Source organism: Empidonax traillii, unplaced genomic scaffold, assembly GCF_003031625.1.
Source record: "Empidonax traillii isolate 1590-97213 ecotype Southwest subspecies unplaced genomic scaffold, ASM303162v1 scaffold1571:size89900, whole genome shotgun sequence".
Taxonomy (NCBI): domain Eukaryota; kingdom Metazoa; phylum Chordata; class Aves; order Passeriformes; family Tyrannidae; genus Empidonax; species Empidonax traillii.
Genome location: NW_020956764.1, coordinates 44,748 through 63,269, shown reverse-complemented (window position 1 = coordinate 63,269; position 18,522 = coordinate 44,748). Strand labels below are relative to the sequence as shown.

The 18,522-nt window shown below is 42.6% G+C and overlaps 1 protein-coding gene across 1 annotated transcript in view; it reads left to right on the top strand.

Moving 5' to 3' along the window:
* The window catches only part of LOC114070473 (pituitary adenylate cyclase-activating polypeptide type I receptor-like), a 51,011-nt gene that overhangs the window by 21,357 nt on the left and 11,132 nt on the right, over positions 1–18,522 (top strand). The window contains exons 11-15 of the mRNA XM_027907910.1: positions 6,761–6,814; positions 9,688–9,771; positions 15,339–15,468; positions 15,740–15,781; positions 18,350–18,517. Of these exons, the coding sequence (XP_027763711.1) occupies positions 6,761–6,814; positions 9,688–9,771; positions 15,339–15,468; positions 15,740–15,781; positions 18,350–18,517 (478 nt within the window). The remainder of the gene's footprint in view (positions 1–6,760; positions 6,815–9,687; positions 9,772–15,338; positions 15,469–15,739; positions 15,782–18,349; positions 18,518–18,522) is intronic.

Sequence of the window (18,522 nt, the reverse complement as noted above, 5' to 3'; positions counted from 1 at the left end):
TTATAGAACAAATGGCCATGTCCTGAACTGGTACCTGTGTTTCCCACCCAGTTAGATTATACCTGACCTGCTGCCCAACAGAAAGAACCACCTGATTTTCAGCCATCTCCAACTGCAGTCTGTAAATACTTGGGAGAAGTAGCAGGTTTTTTTTAGGACAGTTGCACCACCTGCTGAAAGTCTCATGAATCCAGTGTGATGTCACAGCTCTGGGGACCGCAAACACACATTCACAACCCTGCAACCCCTGGCTCAGCACACAGGGCTCCACGTTATTTGCCTGGATTTATTATATATCAGTTCCTTCCCTGGGATTTTATAACAAATTGATCTGACAAGGCTTCACTGTTTTTACCATGAAAAATCCTGTCAATGATGTGTAACCTACTGTGTTAGGATCTGCTCTCAGGCATCTTGGTTTTGGTCAAGTTGACATAGGGAGAGCACATTCATCCCCCCCAGAAAAGCCAGATTTCTACAGAAATGCCCACTCGAAGCTTAAATCCACGCTGTTATTTCCACCAGCATTGCTGAAATATTCACTAGAGAGAGAAAATCATCCAACAGCACCACTGCCATAACCAGAGCATTTCTCAGGTGTGCATGAAGTAGCTGCATGCTGGAATAACCCTGAAGATTAAAAAGACCCACACATTCCCATCAAGTCTTTGCTTATTCGCTCATCTTCAAGGATCAAGCACATGCAAACTGAAAAAAAAATCCTCTTTTTTTAATTTATTATTATTATTTCCAGCTTATCATGAATAGTGTAATTTGGGAGGGGGGGAGCTTGTTTCTGCTTTTTGCTTCAACAGATTCTTCACACATTTTCTCTCACATGTCGAAAGCTCAGTGAAAAGAAAACAAAGCCCACAAATAACGTAGCTAATTCAGGTCTACGTCATTTCTCCACTCAGCATCTTGCTGGAGAGAAAGGAGAATCATGGCATATACCATAGGTAGGTATGATTTTTCCCTCTGGTGCAACCTAAAGGGTCAGGGCAGGGCGCCACGGATGTTTTGGTAAACAACACTCCTCTGCACTTCACCTCCAAAGCCACCAGCCAGCTCGGTGGGTCATTCCGCTGCTGCTTTCGTCTCACTGCAAGCACTCAGACCGTCAGTGCTTATCCACAGGGGGTTTCCTGCCAAAAGGCTCCTTCTTTTTGGCAGGGAAATGGCAGGTGTTGGATGGGCAGCGCGTTCTTTAGCGTGGCACTTCCATTTGTTGGGCTGGAGGGCCCGACAAAGCAGCGGCCAAAGGAAATGGTGCCCCCGGGGTGAATCCTCTCCCAACCGCATGAAAATGCGATGGAAAAACGTAGATGATGGGCCTTTGGCATCAGCGCACGATGATCAAGGAGTTCTGATTTCTAAGAAATGCCAGGGGAGTAGGCATTTGCTGCTTTGACCGACACTAATTTTTGATGGGTTTATTTAAAGCTCGTCCACAGCTACGACACTTTTCCTGTACATTGCCCAAGGCAAATTACTATTTCAGATCTTGGTTTGGTTTTTTTTGTTTCTGTTTTGCAATTTTTTTTTGGAGGGGAAGGAGGTGTTAATTTGTGCCAAATCTTTTCAGGTAGGGCTTGGAAAAAAAATCGAGTGCACTCGTTAGGAATGTAAGAGCATGTGGGCTGTGTACCGTGATTAGGAAGTGTCATTAGCCAGGGATTTCTTTATTTATTTTGGGATAAAGTCATCAGAAGCTCCATTCTGCTTTGATTATCTAGCTCTAGGTTTGCTGTGGTGTCAGCTGCTGGAACAGCAAACAGCACAGAATATTCAGTGTGTTTATAATGTTCCCGTGGGCTGTTATTGCCCTTGAACAGCTGAGGGTATGATGCACAAAAGGGGGTACAAAAATCCTCCAGGTGCCTGAGGCAGGTAGAGGACAATGAATCTTTGACTGTCAAATCTACCTTCCTGGCCTAAACACTGTCCTTTCATCCAGAATGCATCATTTACATTCCTACACCAGTGATGAGATTAGACCCAAAACTGTGTCCCCCTTGAAAGTGGTTTTGTTTGTTCCAGAAGAGAAAATCAGTATTCATAGAGGAAAATCCATTCATGTCCATTGATAAATGAGCACTGGACAGGATCTGATTTTGAAATCACGGATCTCAAAACATTTCTTGTGGTTACAAGATTGTGGTGAATGCAATGATAAAAAGTGTTCTGCTTCTGTTATTTGGAAACCCTTAGAAGGTGGATTTTAGGTTGCAAGGCCACGTGCCTTGGCCTGCACAGGTGATGTCTGGGTGATGGAGGCTGATTCCTCTTATTTTCTGTTTTGCAGTAATACTGAAAAATAGGATGACTGTCTTTAAACACTGCTTTGCAGGTGGCTGGAGGGTATTTTTATGGGCAGTTTTATGGTTTAAATGGATATGCAGGCAGAGGAGAGGATACGAGGCTGATTTTTGTGGTTGATGGAACAGCTGCTATTCGGATCTCTGCCTTTCATGTCTCAGAACTGTCTGATAGTGAAACTTCTGCTTGGCTCCACCACCTGTGGCAGCCTCAGAGATCAAAGCTCCTTGTCCACAGGTTGTGTTCTGAAAGAGCAAGGCACAGACTTTCCCCTTCCCATCTGTTCCAAGAGCAAGTCATGAATCGAAAAAGAGCATTTTTTTGCATTGAAAGAGAAGCCACTAAAAGATGGTCCTTCTCTGGAAAGATCAAGGAGTTGAGCAGGTCAGTGAGGGAGAGAGCAAAGCCAGGTTTTATCCTACAGTGCAATTCTCTTTAGAAAAATGGAGTTTTTTCAATTTTTTTTTTAAGAAGGCACAGTAAAGCTTGATGGGCTCTCACTTCTATCCAGGGTTGGATTAGTCCCAACAGCCTCTGTTTCCAAAGAATTTTAGGCATCCAATAAAAAAAAAAAAAGGCTAAATCGTGTCTTTAGACTTCCCATTGAAACGTTGGTGGCCTTTATGTGGAAATTTCAGATCCAAACATCTTTCAAAGGCAGTGCTAAAGCATCGTGGCTTGATTGCCACGAGTGGCAGGGAACAGAACTCCCAGCACCCTGAAGCTGAAGCCAGTGGGATTTCTCTGGAAGTGCTTACATCTGTGGGGTGCCTGTGTAAACGAAGGGCTTTGCCCACGCACAAACTGCCTGAAATTCTCTCTATATGTTTATCTCAAATGGTTCCAGCACTGCTGTTCAGAAGGCCACAACTGCTTTAGCAATGTGCACAGGATAAAGCCTCTTGGCTGCACTGGGGAAGTGGCTGCACTCAACTCAGTTCGCTGTAACCTTGTAAATGTTGCCACGCGCTCGATTAGCACAAATCAGGCAGCTTTGGTAAGGAAAATGTGATACGGAACTCAAATACCTTTCTGAAGTCACTGCACTTCGTCAGAGTGGGTAACCTCACTTTGATCTGTATTGACAAGCTTCAGTTGTCATGGAGATGGGCGGGATAGGGAAGATGCAGTGCCTGAGGCCACGCGTCTTTACCAGTTACCCCTGGATGTGGGTGCAGCGTCTTTTAGCAGAGCAGCTTCCTTGCATACCCTCGAAGATAATGGCTTTGGAGATTGAGAAACATTTTCAGAAGATTCAAACTGAGAATTAACTTGGGAATATCCAAATTAGACCGTTGTGGCTGGTTTGCCCCCTCCCTCCCACGTTGCTCATGGTCTGCTGTTTGGAACCCCCTGTTAGACTGAAAGGGATGGATCTGAACATTTATTTCTCCCTCAGTCAGTTTGCACCTCTGATTCTTTGAATCAGTTACTCAGAGTAAAGATAAAGGTGGAGCTGAAGCAACTGGTCGTGCCTCAGTTGTGGTGAGACTGCAGGAAATGGGGGGTAATTCTGACATCTCTGATCTTGAACGTGCTTTCAATTTACACCAAAGCCTGATGCACAGCAGCATCCGTGGTCTTCCATTTACTTTTTGCTGCCATTCATATTTTTACCTCTGTTATATGGGAAAGAAAAGGAGTTTACATCCCCCTCAGTGTCTCTGCTTCTCCTTGACGTTGATTTATTGTGTCTGACTTCAGCAACTGGCAGGTTTCACATCCAGGGGGTTCAGTTTGCCATCTGAGGAGTTATTAGGATGTGCTCCATGCAAGGCCATAGCCTGAGGTATGGAAGGGGCAAGAAAGATGGTGCTGTCCCAGTGCAGATGGTCTTTTGATCTGGAGGGATGAACTTCTAGTGAGGATCTTATAAGTAACACTGCTGTAAAAGGAACTGATTGGTGCAAGGTAATTTTCCAGGAACAAACTCTCCCTGCCTTGGAGAGTACAAGTACACCCTCAAAGGCCACCAGTTTACAGTGGCTTAATGTTGAATTAAGTGTCAGGGAAGGTGGCTTAATCAAATGTAAACCACCTCAAGACAGGAACCAAGCCAAAGTTGTGCCTGAGGTCCACACCACAGCCTTGGCACCTCATTTGCTGCCCACCTGCGTCACTACTGAGAGAGTTCCAAACTGAAATTCCTCTTTATGTTTCCAATGAAAACACTGGAGCTGTTCAGCTGCTTAAATGTCTGCAAGCCTAGGTTCTCTCAGCAAAGGCAATGCTCTCTTTTTTTTTTTTTTCATTAAAGAGGGTTGTAGAGATGTTTTATAACTCGAAGCCTTGACTGCAGCAATATCGCGTGATTTGTGAGGCAGGTGAGTCAAAACAGCGTAACTGAAGCTTCAGAGCTGCAAATTACATAAACTCAGTGTAGTTATCCCAACACTGAGCTGACAGGACCAAAACCTGCCTGGAAAATCCCTCCTTGTGGCAGGCTGGGACAAAAAATCCTCTGGGGGTTCGTTTTGTTTTGAGGACAACTAGCTAAACCACGTTCTCAGATATTCCTGTCTGGCTTTGGATGTGCAGGTTCCTCATTCCAAACCAGCAAAGCTACACTCAAAACCACTTAAGAATCTCATTTCCCCTGGTGCATTTTTTCTCTTTAAACGTTCTCCTGCCTGCTGCACTGCATTTAGGTTACTGCACTTCCAGCAGGATTATCCCACAGTGTCTGTGGAATGGGAATAACCCAGCTTGGTAAAGCTCCTGATTTACTGCAGAGGAAGGATCAGGACACGTAACCCTGAAGCTGCAGTTCATTTAAAGATGGTTTTCATGGAAACATTCTGCTCTCTGCTTCCAGCTTTATTCTCTGGAGCAAAGGCAAATATTAAACTTTATCTCTTCATTAGCTGAGCTCTGGGTATTCCAATGGTTTTCTCCAGCTTTTAATGACCACTCTGTAGAAGTCAGCAAAGACAAGAATGATTTTTTGTACACATGATTTTTTGGCTCTCTTTGACCATTCCATTTCATCTTCAAGCCTCAGATCTGCTCAAAGGTCAGATTTTGTGGACAAAAAGTTCTTGTCTGAGTTCGTATTGGTTAAACATTCATTTTTCAGTCAGAGCATTGATCTGCAAGCAGTAATTCAGATTTAGCCTCTAAGTTTGGTGGTGTTAGCAGTGAAAAGTAGAGCTCTGGGTAACAAGAGTGAGAATTTTGGATTTGTTTTCAGTTAAAGACTAGAGAAACAGTTTCCTTTTTTTCTTCTTTTTTCCTTTTTTTTCGTGAATGGCACAACAGTGGTTGTACTTTTAGCAGGACAGCACAGGATCCACGTGGTTTAATAAGACAATGGTGCTGGGCTACTTCCACAGTCAATAGAGATCTACCCAATCCAGAGAATGAAACCCTTAGTACAACTTATTTAATTTCTAAAAAAGATGTTTAAAGCAGGTCAGGTAAATCTCAATTTAGGGTCTGTTTCTCACCACTGACTGCAAAGCTGGCATGGGGTAACAAGGTGAAAAGCACCCAGCTGTGTGGTGACTCCAAAAATTAGATGGGATGGAACTAAATGACAATTTTGCTGAGGAGCTGAGTCTGTGTGTGGATGAGAGGGGTCAATGAGTCGACCTGCACGTGCTGGGTCAGACCTGCAGTCACTGCAGTGGGGTGGAATTGCAGAGTCTGTTTCCTGCTCACAGAACAAGTTCAGGTTTCCAAACTCTTTACATTTGATCTGTAAGTCCAGAGGGTTTGTGAGTGTAGTCGGTGGATTGGCCAGGAAAGAAGTCCATTGTCAGCAATTCCTCAGCTACTGAGTAAGAAGGGAAAGTCCCCCAACCTGTAACAGTGCCAGCTGAGGGTAACAGCAGGTATGTGGCATAAATAATGGATTATGTGGGTGCAATTTTCAGTTTTCTCCTCTCTCTCCCATACAATCTTTCTCCTCTCCCTTTGGTTAACTTTTTACTGTATTTTCAATACTTTATTTCACTGATTTGTTTCTACATTCCTTCTCCTCCTACTTACACGGTGGCCAATCCTGTCCATAGGGAAGTTACATGGAATGACTCAAGCAGGGAGCACAAAGACCCTTAATGAGGCACAGTTTTTATTTGCATGACTCAAGTTCCACCTTTCCTGTGTTTCCCAAAGGATTCCCTTGCAGCGTATTCGGAGACAAGCCCCAAATTCTGTCACTGTTGGTAGAGACCTAAATTCAGAACCCTGACCATTGTCCTTATGGATAATGCAGCATAACTTCATTCCCCTGGATCAGCATGTTCGTTTTACTTCCCTTTGAGCCCCCCTGAGGAGCCCATGAAGCCTTTAGAACCAAATTGCGACTCTTTTTGCCTCCGGTTTGTGTCCTCTCTCATCTGCATCGCCGCCGTCAAGGTGTTGGGTCTGATAAGGTGGCCTTCAGCCACATCACTGAATCCTGGGAATGTTTAACCTTTTCTTTCCCCTTCCACCCTAGCACCCTCCCTCTTCCTCCCAGATGCAGCTGCAGCCCGTGCCCGGGACACGTGCGGTGAGACTCGGCTCGTTTGCCTTTAGCTGTCTAAAGTCTCGTATTTACCCCAAGCGGTCCAGTCGTCGTCTTATGGTCAAACCGGGAGCCCGGGGCACCCCCCCGTCGGGCACTGCATCCCGTGTGTCTCAGATGCCTCTGTCACACAGCCCAGCTCAGCCTGGAAGTCCCTGTTCTTGCCATGATTGAGTGGCTCGGAGGTGATAGCTCAGTCGGGATCTGTCTCCGGACACGGAGAGTCGGACGTGACCAAACCCGTTCTGTGTCTGTGCCCACAGAGGTCTGAGGATCCTGCCCTGAGTCCTGCAGTGTTTTTTGATATCCATGGTCTCATTTCGATTAATTTTCTCTTATTTGTCTGATTTTTTTTTTTTTCCCTCCTTCGCATTCCTCTCTAGTTTCTGCCTCCTCTGTCTCTTCTCTCTTTCTCCCTCTCCCTCCATCAACGTCTCTATTTTGATAAGAAATAACTCCAGTTTATTTATAAAGGGAGGAAGGAAAGAAAGCTTCTCTAAAATCTGGACTTTTAAGATTTTGGGCCAATATACGATATCTAACATCAGAGAGATGATTATACCTAAAATAGAAAGGATGGAAATAAAAAAAAAAAAACATTAACTCTCCTAAGAAGTGCTCACAGTTTTTCATCAGAAACCTGTGTGGAAATGTCCCCTCCTCGAGTTGGGAGCAGCACTTAATTCTTAGATATTAATTTCAAAATCAAGCCTGTCCTATTTGATAATTCTAGCAAGTGCTGTCATGTTGGTCTGTTCACAAGAAAAAATTATTTAAACAATCAATCCCTGTCAAATGAAACAGAGCACAAGCAGTAAACTTGGGGGGGGAATTTTTTCCCATATTTCCATGGCAACATTAAATATATAATTGAAAAACACAAATCTCTACAACACCCCATGACTAAGAGTTTCCAAAGTTATTATTGATTTTTAAATGCTTCGTTTTCAGGTTCTGTGCCTGGAAGTGCCTTCCCAGGTACTTTTTCTTAACTGAGGCTGAGCAGCCCCCTTGTGGTAAAAACTGGTGTGAAAAAACGTGTTTCAGAACAAGCAGGTGATTAAAACACTGAGTGAGACGCTCAAAACCCATAATCACTTCCGAAAGTCTCAGTCATAATAAAATTGAATTAACCTTAAAATTTCCCTCCTTGGTTTTTGATCAGGTTTAGCTGACAATTAATCCCCGACTCAGCTCTGTGAAAAACAGAGGTGGGGCAAAAAATTTCTCCCAGAAGTGATGCTGTAAAAGGAACAGTCATTTTCAAATTTGCTTCCTGAGCATCATCCAAGAACCGAATTCATTTTACAAGTCGAAACATGATTAGGATTCCTATTTGCTGGATGTGTGCATGCCACAAGCACTGTATTATTTCCAGCCTTTATACTATAATATTGAAGAACAACATGGTTTTTGATTACCCAAAAAGAAACAAACAAAAAACAAACAAACAAACAACAAAACAAAACAAAAACCAAACAAAAAAAAAAACAATCTCTCTAGTAACAAGGATTGACTTAAAGGAGTTAAAAGTGGGGAGAAAATGAGTGTGTTTTCAATTTATTCTGTTTTACTGTTCAGCTTACAAGCTCCATCTTCCATCTGTGCTTAGGTGAACATAAATCTTAGACTGTGCATATTAAGCAGAGCAGGAGAGACAGAGTTTGGTTTGTTGGGACAAAATCAGATGTTTGCCCTGAAGGCAATTGCTTTAAAAATCATCATATTGTCCTTTATACTTAATGGAGATCAGTCAGGGTACTCGGTGGTGTTGGGTGTGCTGTTCATCCCATCCTAAAGTGGGCATCTAAGACAGCTTGGATGTACCCTGGCCAAGAACTGCATTTCTCTCTCAACTACTTATTCTCTCTGATGATTCTCAAAGGATGAGGATTTCCAGTTTACTCAGACATTTATACTGTAAACATCCAATCTTCCCCGAGCTGAACCCCGCCAAACCAACCATGTCTTCAAAGCAAAACAAAAAATCTCCCCTTTAGAGTCCACAAGAAATCCCTATTTTCAATTTTCACGCTTTTCAGCCATAAAATCTGTTACAAGATCCCTCCAAACGCCTTCCTGTGTTTCAGGTTGCCCTTCTTGGGGGCTTATTTAAATTAACCTCTCTCTGGCTGGTTGTAAATGTGACAACTCCCCACCCCAGTTCTCCATAGCAGCTTTTTCTGGGACACAACAAATAGGGATCACGGGTCTGGTTACACACAGTTTATGCACCTGCTGCTTTTGTCTCAGTGTGTGTGACAAAAAAAATAAGTGCTACGTCCAAATTACCAGCCAGCCTTGCAGTTTCCACACTGAACTCCCTCCCCATCATCAAGAAAGATGTGGGAAATAGGGATCCACAAACCCTGGGTACCCCCACCCGAAAATGAGGGACATCTGACCCACCTTCCCCTTCCACTGCCCACCATCCGACGAGTCCGTGTTCCCACCTGGCTGTCCTCCACGAGCATGCAGTCAACTCCCATCCAGCAGATCGTTCTGTGACCCTCTGTCCAACCCCAGGCTGCGAAGGCCGTGTGTATTTTGGGTGCCTAACGCTGCCCTCAGGTCGTTCAGCTTTGGGCTTGTGCTCAAACCTACCTGTAAATTCACCAGCCAAAGCCAGCGCCTTTTCAGTTCGATTTTTGAGTTTTCTTTTTTGCTTCAGTCAAGCAGCTGGGTTGTGCTGTCTGTGGTGTCTGCTTTCCATCTTTGTGATGTGTCTCATGAAATGTGTTGTCAGTGACCTTCCTTGGCCTTGTTCACGAGATGCTGAAAACAAACAAACAAACAAAAAAAAAATTGAAAAAATAATAATAATAAAAAAAAAAAATTGCTAATCTTGTCGTATTTAGCAGCTGCGTTCAGAAATGCTACTGTAAGCCTAAGAGGGCTAACCAGCACTCTTGCAAGATGTCAGAACTATCAACCATTACCCTGTAAGTGTTCACACTCCTGTGACATTCCTGTGTTTGTATGAGCATGTTGCAATGAAATGAATGGATAAGAGCAGAGGGGTAGCAAGTGCAGAGCAAGCATTCATTGAGTTCTTGTTGCATGGAGAATTTTTTTGTTGTTCTTGTTCTGTGCTTTTTGCTGATGCCCCACGATTGAGGATTTGAAGGTTATTTTAATATTTTATTTTAATTTTTTTTTTTTTACTTATGGCTGATGCTGTTTATGGTTTGGGGTTAATAAATAATAAATAGCTGCTCTTTATTATCTTTATTATCAGCACCTTCGTGCTGAGAGGAAATGTTTCACCTGAAAGTGTGTTAGAAAAACATGCACTAGGCAAGATTGAGTCAATCAGACTCTCAGTGGGAATAAAACATCTTTTATAGAGAGGAATAAAACTGAGTGAAGTTATTTTAGTAAACACCCAGGGGTGAGGAAAGGTTGAGATTAACCCAATATCAAAATAGATTGTGTCTAGTCAGCAATCAGAATCACACAATCATTAAGGTTGGAAAAGACCAAGATCATCAAGTTGAAGTCAAATTATCAAATATTCGCCCATGGAGAGTGGGGCATCCAGAAGAGTGAGTAAATTCAGCCATTCAGCTTAGAGAGTGTGAATTAATCACGTTTCCATAGTCCACCTCACCCCTTGCTTCACACAAGTGTTGTGGGTTCATAGAATTATTAAGGATGTTTAGATATTTTGTTTAGACGAGGTGCATCTTTCAGAAATCTATCATAAGTAGGTTTTCTGATGGTCTGTCTCCTGAATTTCGCAGCACTTTTATAAGTTCAAACCAGACCCAACACTCCAGGGTTTTGTTAAGGAATCCTTAGTAATTATTTTTTACACCGTTAAGGAAAAGAGGTTGGTTTGTAACTTAAATAGATATTTAGTCATGTCTTTTTAGCTAGAAAAAAAACCCATAAAAGTGAATTTTCTCAGTGATTTTACATCTCCTCAAGAAACAGACCAATGAAGATGCTCAAAACAGTCAAGCAGAAGACTGACATTGTGAAAATAATATAAATAGAGAATAAAAGAATAATTAGCATCTTTACCTTCTACACTGAGAGAAGCTGAAGGCTAAGAGCAGTTAGGTAAAAATTGACCTACAGTTAGGAGGGGATTTAAGTTCACTGCTGACACCCTGATGTAGCACAGACATCATGTTGGGATTTCACAGAGAAATAAATGTCACATCAAATGCAGTGTTTTAGAAAGATGGGACAGTGACAGCTGTCTCAGGTGAAAGGCTCTACCTGCTCAAAGGCAAGGAGAGTTCGGCCTAAACAGGAGGTATTTAAACCTGATTTTTTTGGTGTTAAAATATGAAAGTCTCAGCAAGATGCCCCTTTTTTCAAGTTCTTAGCCTGAAGATGTGGTTTGTGCGGGGGAAAATTAAAAAGCTCTAATCACTTGGTGTGTCCAGGTGTTACCTCAGGTATTTTGGAAGTGATCCTGCAGACCTAATTTTGCGAAAAGCATGTATCTGTCAGGGAGATTCCTGAGGTTCCTGAAAGTCATGTTAAGTATGTTTAACAGCTTTGTGGTCAAATAGATACTTCAGTTTATTAAACACGAGCTGTATCAAGCATTTCATCAGCAATGCCATCCTGTACCTTCACGGTTTGCTCTTTATCCTTCTACCTGAAATACTGTCAGGATTATTTTCTGCACATGCTCCCCACTGAGATGATGGATGGGTGCATTTGGCCAGGAAAAATTGGATTCTTCTCATCTGAACTTTCACAAGTCTACAGGGCAGCAATTTACGTGGCAAACTCGGGCCAGATTCCCTTCGGGGTCAATGGGTAGATTTAGGATGTGATAAGAACTTCCTGAGGGGCAGGTGATTTGTCCTGGTGTGTAAGTGCTTCTTACTCTTGACAGGCAATGAAGGGAGTGTAAACGTGGATTTAATTTAACTAAAATTAGATGTCATCATTGCAGATATCTCACAGCATTAGTCAATATGTACATCAGTAGATGGATTCAGCACATACTCATGGTTTACAACGGGAGTCACCTCTTCTTAAAGATACACCTACAGCAGGCAAGAACTAGGCCCTTAAAAGTGCATTTTTCTCCACACTGAATTTAGAGACATCATTTTAATAATTTCATGATCAATACCTACCTTTCTGTACGTCCCAACCTCGGTGAGGTGAATGTTGCTTTACATGACTACAGAACTTGATGCCTTCATTGCAAAAGTTTATATCTGATCCAAGCATTCCACTTCAGACTCAGCTTTTAATCTGAACAGCTCGCTGGCACGAGACACATCCTCAGTGCAACTGATGGCAGAGTAACCTCTAAACCACCATCTTCACAGAAAGCAGAATGATAATCCCAAATTTCCTTACTCAGTTCCTCCTGGAGCTGCAGGTCCCCTGATGTGGAGGCCACCTGATGGTCCCCACTCCTTTCAGATGGCACCGTCACACGCCCAGCTCAGCACTTCTTGCACTTGGAGCTGCAGTTTCTGAGTCTGGAGAAATATCTTTGTCACAGCCCTTTCAGCAGAGGTGGAGGAACCTTTTTAGACCATTTAGAACCCACTGGTCCTTGTCCCCCTTTGCACAGTTGATCAAAATGTTATTTTTTTAATCCGACGTGCAGTTATTGTGTTTAATCACAGCATTAATCAGTCTTCTAGAAACCTGTTTTAAAATGTGGAATAGAAACACACTGAAATATTCAGTAGAAATAACTGGAAGTTCTACTCAACAAAGCAATGTCCTGTGCATTTTAATTTCCAATTTATGCCCACTTTTGTCTTTTATGGTATCCACAGACACTTCAGTACTTTCCATAAGTGTGGATGCACAATGGAAAAATAAAAACATGGTCCCTTCAAATACTGGTGGAAGTTAGAAAACCTTTCTACCTTCTTTTCCTCTTAGTATTAAGAGATCTTTTCATAATTCAGGAGAGGAGTGAGGAAAAACAGAGGACACCAACACCTGTGTGTGTTTGTACCAACACCCTTCATGGAAAGGGCACATTCACAGCCAAGCCAGTGGAGAAAATCTCGTGTTTAAATTTATTTTAAGCACAACAACAGCTGAAAAATAAAATGTCAATCTCAACAGGAACTGAAATGCAACTTGTGTTGTTTTTTTTTTTTTAAATAACTTTAAGGCTTTTCTCTGCCTGTTGGAATGCAAACAAGGCTTTCACTAGACCTTCTGAAGAACACTGTCTTCTAAAGGGACAGCTTGATCCTAACTGAGTGCTTATTGTCCTCAGAGCTTTCAGATCCATCCCACAAGTTTCTTGTCTGCTTGAAAAAGCGTAGGAAGAAAAGAGGATGAATCTCTTTGGCTGTTACACTCCTGAGAATTCCAGTCTCCTTCAACATTTTCATTTTCCCTAAACTTACACGTCTCACAAAAATTGCTTTATCTTTTTCCTTCCTAATCTTGGAAAAAAAAAAATCAATTCATCATCATCTTACAGTCAGCAATATCTCTCAGTTTTTTCCCATAATTGAAATCTGCTTTTCCTCTTTATTGATCTTCATAATCTACAAACTTTGTTGCTTCTTACCTTTAACGTATTTTCTTCCTGACTCCCACGACAGAACTGAAGACAGCATCTCAAAATAATTTTATTATGGCATTAGACTTCAAGATCCTACAAAGCAATGGTGTGATTAATTAGGTGTAATTAATGCCACAAAACTGACAATAGAAAAAGACTTCCTCTCCATCTTTCCCAAAATTAACCTCCCAGGAGTGCAGGGAGATAGAAAACACTAAGAGACAATTCTATTCTGACTTTTCGATCAAAATAAGAATTTTGTTATTGTTGGCATTAATTCTGAATATAAAGGATAACAGATTTTGAGAGATGGCGCTTCTTTGTCCAGTTAACCACCTTTAATTTGATTTTTTTTTAAATTCCATGATTAGTTTAAGGCCCATTCTTTACTATAGAGATAATCTTGTTCTGTAAGCTTCTCCTCAGTGTTTCTTTCCATTTGAATTAACCAGAGTACAGATCACAGAGAAAAAGGACTAGAAGGGACCCCAAAAGCTCTTTTATTCCATTACACTGGCTCAGTCCTGTACAGATTAACTTTTCTAGACATCATCAAAGCTGAACACTCTGTATGATCATCGACCTATTCCAAGTCTGGTCCTCTCTTTTTTTAAAAAAAACTTTTGGTCAGTTTTGTCTTACTTGACAACTCCCAAGAACTGTGTTCTCTACTTTTTGGGGTCTTTCACCGAGACTCAAGGGTTGGTGTCCATCAGATTTGGGACTCAGGCGTGTTCAGTGCAGTCCCAAGGCGAGGGTTGGGATGTGTTTATCTCTGATAATGCCCAGAGTCTCACTGAGAGACACCAGCAGTGCCCTGATGTCCCATTTACAGGTGCTGGGGACAGCGTCACATGTTCAGAGCTCTTGGGGATGTATTAATTAAATTTTCACTTTCAGTAAGGCCAACACATCATTTTGGGTTATCCTCGAGCATGAATTGGCAAATTCTAATGTGTCCCTGCAGATAAAAGCAGAGTGAATATTTAAATTTCCAAAAGTGTGCAGCCCTCAGAAAAACCTCCACGGCTTTTCAACCTTCCTTTGTCCTCCCTCTACCTTCTGAACTTGCTGGGATGTAATCAGTGATACTCCAACCCTTTGAAAATGTCCTGGAGGTGACTTCAGGTCACTTTGCTTTTAAAAGAGCACTTCCTTTTTTTTTTTTTTTTAAATCAACATTTGCTTTCTCTTTGGCTTTTTTTTCGCTGCTCAATCAGCAAATGGCACTGACCAAAACATACACAAGTCTTTGCTGCCCCCCTCCTTGTTTTTGGGGAATTTCCTCAGTTGATTGCTTACATGCATTTATTTCCAGCCCTTTTATTTACATCTACTGAGCCTGCTTTCCCTCTGAAATCTCTTTATCTTAAAGTGGTGGAAAGAAGTTAAACAGTGGAATAGCACTTCGCTTCCCAACAGTACAAATGAGACCAAAATCAAGAACCTTGAGGAATAGTCATGAGTACAAGAAGGAGAACATACAGGAATTTTAGCTTTATTTGTGTGGCTGTTGGGTTTTTGGTTTTATTTGTCTGGTTCTTTGGGAATTCTTTTGCTATGCAGAAAAAAATTCACACACACAAAAGAATAATAATAATAGGAATAAAAAGTGGTTTCAGACACTCCATTGGGATTAAGGTTTATAATTGTGCTGTGGTAGCAGCCTGAATCCTTAGCAAGATTCCCCTCCTCATTTTTGGGCACAATAGGAAGAAATTCCTCCTTATAACAACACAAATTAAAATAAGAGAAGAGAGCATTAATCATTATTAATGTGCCATCCTCATAGCAGTGTGGCAGAGGTGGGAGCAGACTGCAGTGTGTGTGAAATCCCTCTCAGGGAACAAACAGGGATGTGCTGTGTTTGTTTGTATAACCCTGCAGTGTGTGTGTTTCCCAAAAGTCAGTCAGCGAGATATTTGATGCTTTCTTCTTTAATTGCAGCCCGAGTTAGGCTGCATTAAAGCTCTTTCCTCCCCTGTGTTGTGGCAGGAGGCTGGCTCGCTCCACGCTGCTGCTCATCCCCCTGTTCGGAATTCACTACACAGTCTTCGCTTTTTCCCCTGAAAACGTCAGCAAGAGGGAGAGGCTGGTGTTTGAACTGGGACTGGGATCCTTCCAGGTGATTATCCAGTGAATCCTGGGTTTGTTACAGTGAAATCTCTGGGTTTTCATAGATACTTTGCATGCCCAGTTCTCAGAGTGTGTCTTTGTTCATTCACGTGGGTGTTTTGTGTGCTGGGATTTTGGGGTTGGTTGGTTGGTTGTCTGCTTTATCTCCTGCTATTTTCTGTTATTCCTTCAGGATTTAGATTACATTACATTAACTTTTTCATAAATTACATTATTTTTGCATAAATTGCATTATTTTTTTTTCTTTCCCGTTCTCCCAGGGTTTTGTTGTTGCTGTTCTCTACTGTTTCTTGAATGGGGAGGTAAGTCTTTCAATATTTCACCTCCCTCACCCGTCACCCTCATTTCATTTCCTCGTGGGAGTAACTGCTGTCCTGAACCTTCCCTCTAACTCATCCCTTGCCATCCTCCCTGATACCTTAGGCTGAACCTCACAATTCTCAGCACAAAAAAAAAAAAAAAAAAAAAAAAAAAAAAAAAAAAAAAAAAAAAAAAAAAAAAAAAAAAAAAAAAAAAAAAAAAAAAAAAAAAAAAAAAAAAAAAAAAAAAAAAAAAAAAAAAAAAAAAGGAGGCTGTGTGGTGCCTTTATGAAACCAAAACGTTGGCCATGCCAGAGGTGATGGCCCAGATGAACCCTCCCTAACTGGGCTCTGGACTGACCTCTTTGGAAACATCATCCCAGGTTCGGAATTTGGCACTGTTTTGGTGGAGTTGGGCACTTGCTTGGTTAAACTTTGCCCCTTTCTTGCCAGCCCAATCTTCCAGCCTGTTCAGTCCTCTCCATAACGAGACTCTTCCTCCTGACATGTCCAGCTCACCACCCAGTTTGGTGTCACCAGGCAAACTGGTGACGGTGCTTTGGACCCCATGGTTGAGATTGTGATGAAGATATTGAGGCCCTGGCACAGGTTGTCCAGAGAAGCTGTGGCTGCCCCTGGATCCCTGGAAGTGTTCACATCCAGGTTGGATGAGGCCCTGAGCAACCTGGGCTAGTGGAAGGTGTCCCTGCCCACGGCAGGGGGTGGAATTGGATGATCTTTGAGGTCCCTTCCAACCCAGACCATTCCATGGTTCTGTGTTGGACAGTGTGGGGTCCAGGATCAGTCCCTGGAGGAGCCCACTAGTGACAGGGTGCCAGCCTGAGTGAAAAACCTTGTCCATCACCCTCTGAGTGTGGCCTCCTTCCCATCTTGCAGATCACCCACCCTATATCTCACCAGCTCTCCCAGGAGAAGGATGAAGGAAACAGAGTCAAACCCTTCGCTAGTTTTCACAAGCCCCTTGGACTCTCTTGCTGGCACCACCCAAGTGTTTTCAGCTTCTTTTCTGCCACCTTCCAGCTGGTCCCAACACAAACACACGGCCCCAGGCATGCCAGGAACCCCCTCAGACCCTCCCCAGGTACCCTGCAAGCCTCCCACTCCTCTCAGCACGTGGCAACTGCTGCTGGTGTCAGCTTCCCACACCAGTTGTTTTTGTTTTTTTTTTTCTGATTCACCTGTTCTGATCTGCAAATTGAGATTCCTCTGCCTTTGTTTATCCAGCTGAACACCTGGGGTTATTATTTTCTCAACTAATGGAAAAAAGTTCCCCCCTCGAGGGTGCCTTGATCCCAGTGATTCTTAACAACCTCCAAGCTCCTCAAACAAATTTAGGGGTCATTTTTGCTCCTGGCCTTAGTCAAAGTGACTTTAAAAGGACCCCCAGGGCTGTGAGAACATTGTTATTCATGGCTCAGTCAGTCCCAAGTAGATGGGTGAGATCTGGATCACGCCTTGTTGGAATTAAAGGTTGTACTCCTAATTCACCAGCTGGTGTTTCTGTATATCTGAATCTCCCACCTAGGTTAATTTGGTTAATTTTACATTTAACCAAATTTTTACATTAACCAAAATAAGGATTTAGAGGCAGTAGAAAGGGAATGCAAGTTTTCCAGTTGGATTTTTCCTCCCTGTAGTTTTTGCCCACACAGTAAAAGCACTTCTTTAGCGTTTTGGCTTATGATGATCCACTTTGACACCTCTTTTAGCCCAGGACAATCTCGTAATGATTGTTAAGGCCAGGAAGAAGATCTTTGTCACAGCAGCTCATTGAAGACTGGAAAAATATACTGGGAAAATCTCTTTACGTATTTCCTTGTTCTTGCACTCTTTCAGTCACAAATGTGTCACAGGCCACTGTCAGGAATGAGCAAAAGGCCAAGTAAATGCTGCTCTGAGCTTATAAGATCCTTTCTTTTATCAAATTTATCTCTGTATACTCACATGTTCATCCACCAGGATTGCCAGGAGCTTGGTGATGGATGAAAAGAACAAAAGCTGTGGAATTATTTGTTTCTTCCCTGACTGAACTTGCAATTTTACTCTTGCTGATTCATTGTGGGTGCCCATAAAACCCTGTCAGGAAAGGGAGGGTGTCAAGGGTGTCTGTGAACCCCAGAGCTGGTGTGTGCTCGGAAGGGATCAGAAAGCAGGAGGCAAAGTTTCCCCGAGACATCCATCCATCCAGTACCTTTTGTTTGCTGGTTTCTTTGGGTCCTTTTTAGGCCTTTGATGAAAACAGGGTGGTTTTTTTTTTCCCTCCTGTTGGAGTTAATGTTGAACAGGCCTTTGTTCTGGGCACCTCTGGGCTGATCCTAAATTACCTGAAGTCAGACACACAGAACCTGGGCTGTAGTTCCCACCACATGCCAGGACCTCTTTCAGCCCTGCAGAGGCCACTTCAGGTTTTGCTGAAGTGAGGAGTTTAACAACAGCCTTAAAAACCAATCCCGTGGAATTGTGGGGTTTTTTCTAATCTTGATATCTTGTCAGCATGTCCTCGAGCGGCGAAGTACATAAAAAATGACCTTTTGAAGTTTCTCCCTAAAGGTGCAATCAGAAATAAAGAGAAAATGGAGGAGCTGGAAAGTCAACCGGTATTTTGCTGTGGATTTCAAACATCGCCATCCTTCTCTAGCGAGCAGCGGAGTGAACGGGGGGACACAACTGTCCATTCTGAGCAAGAGCAGCTCTCAGATTCGGATGTCCAGCATAAATGCGGA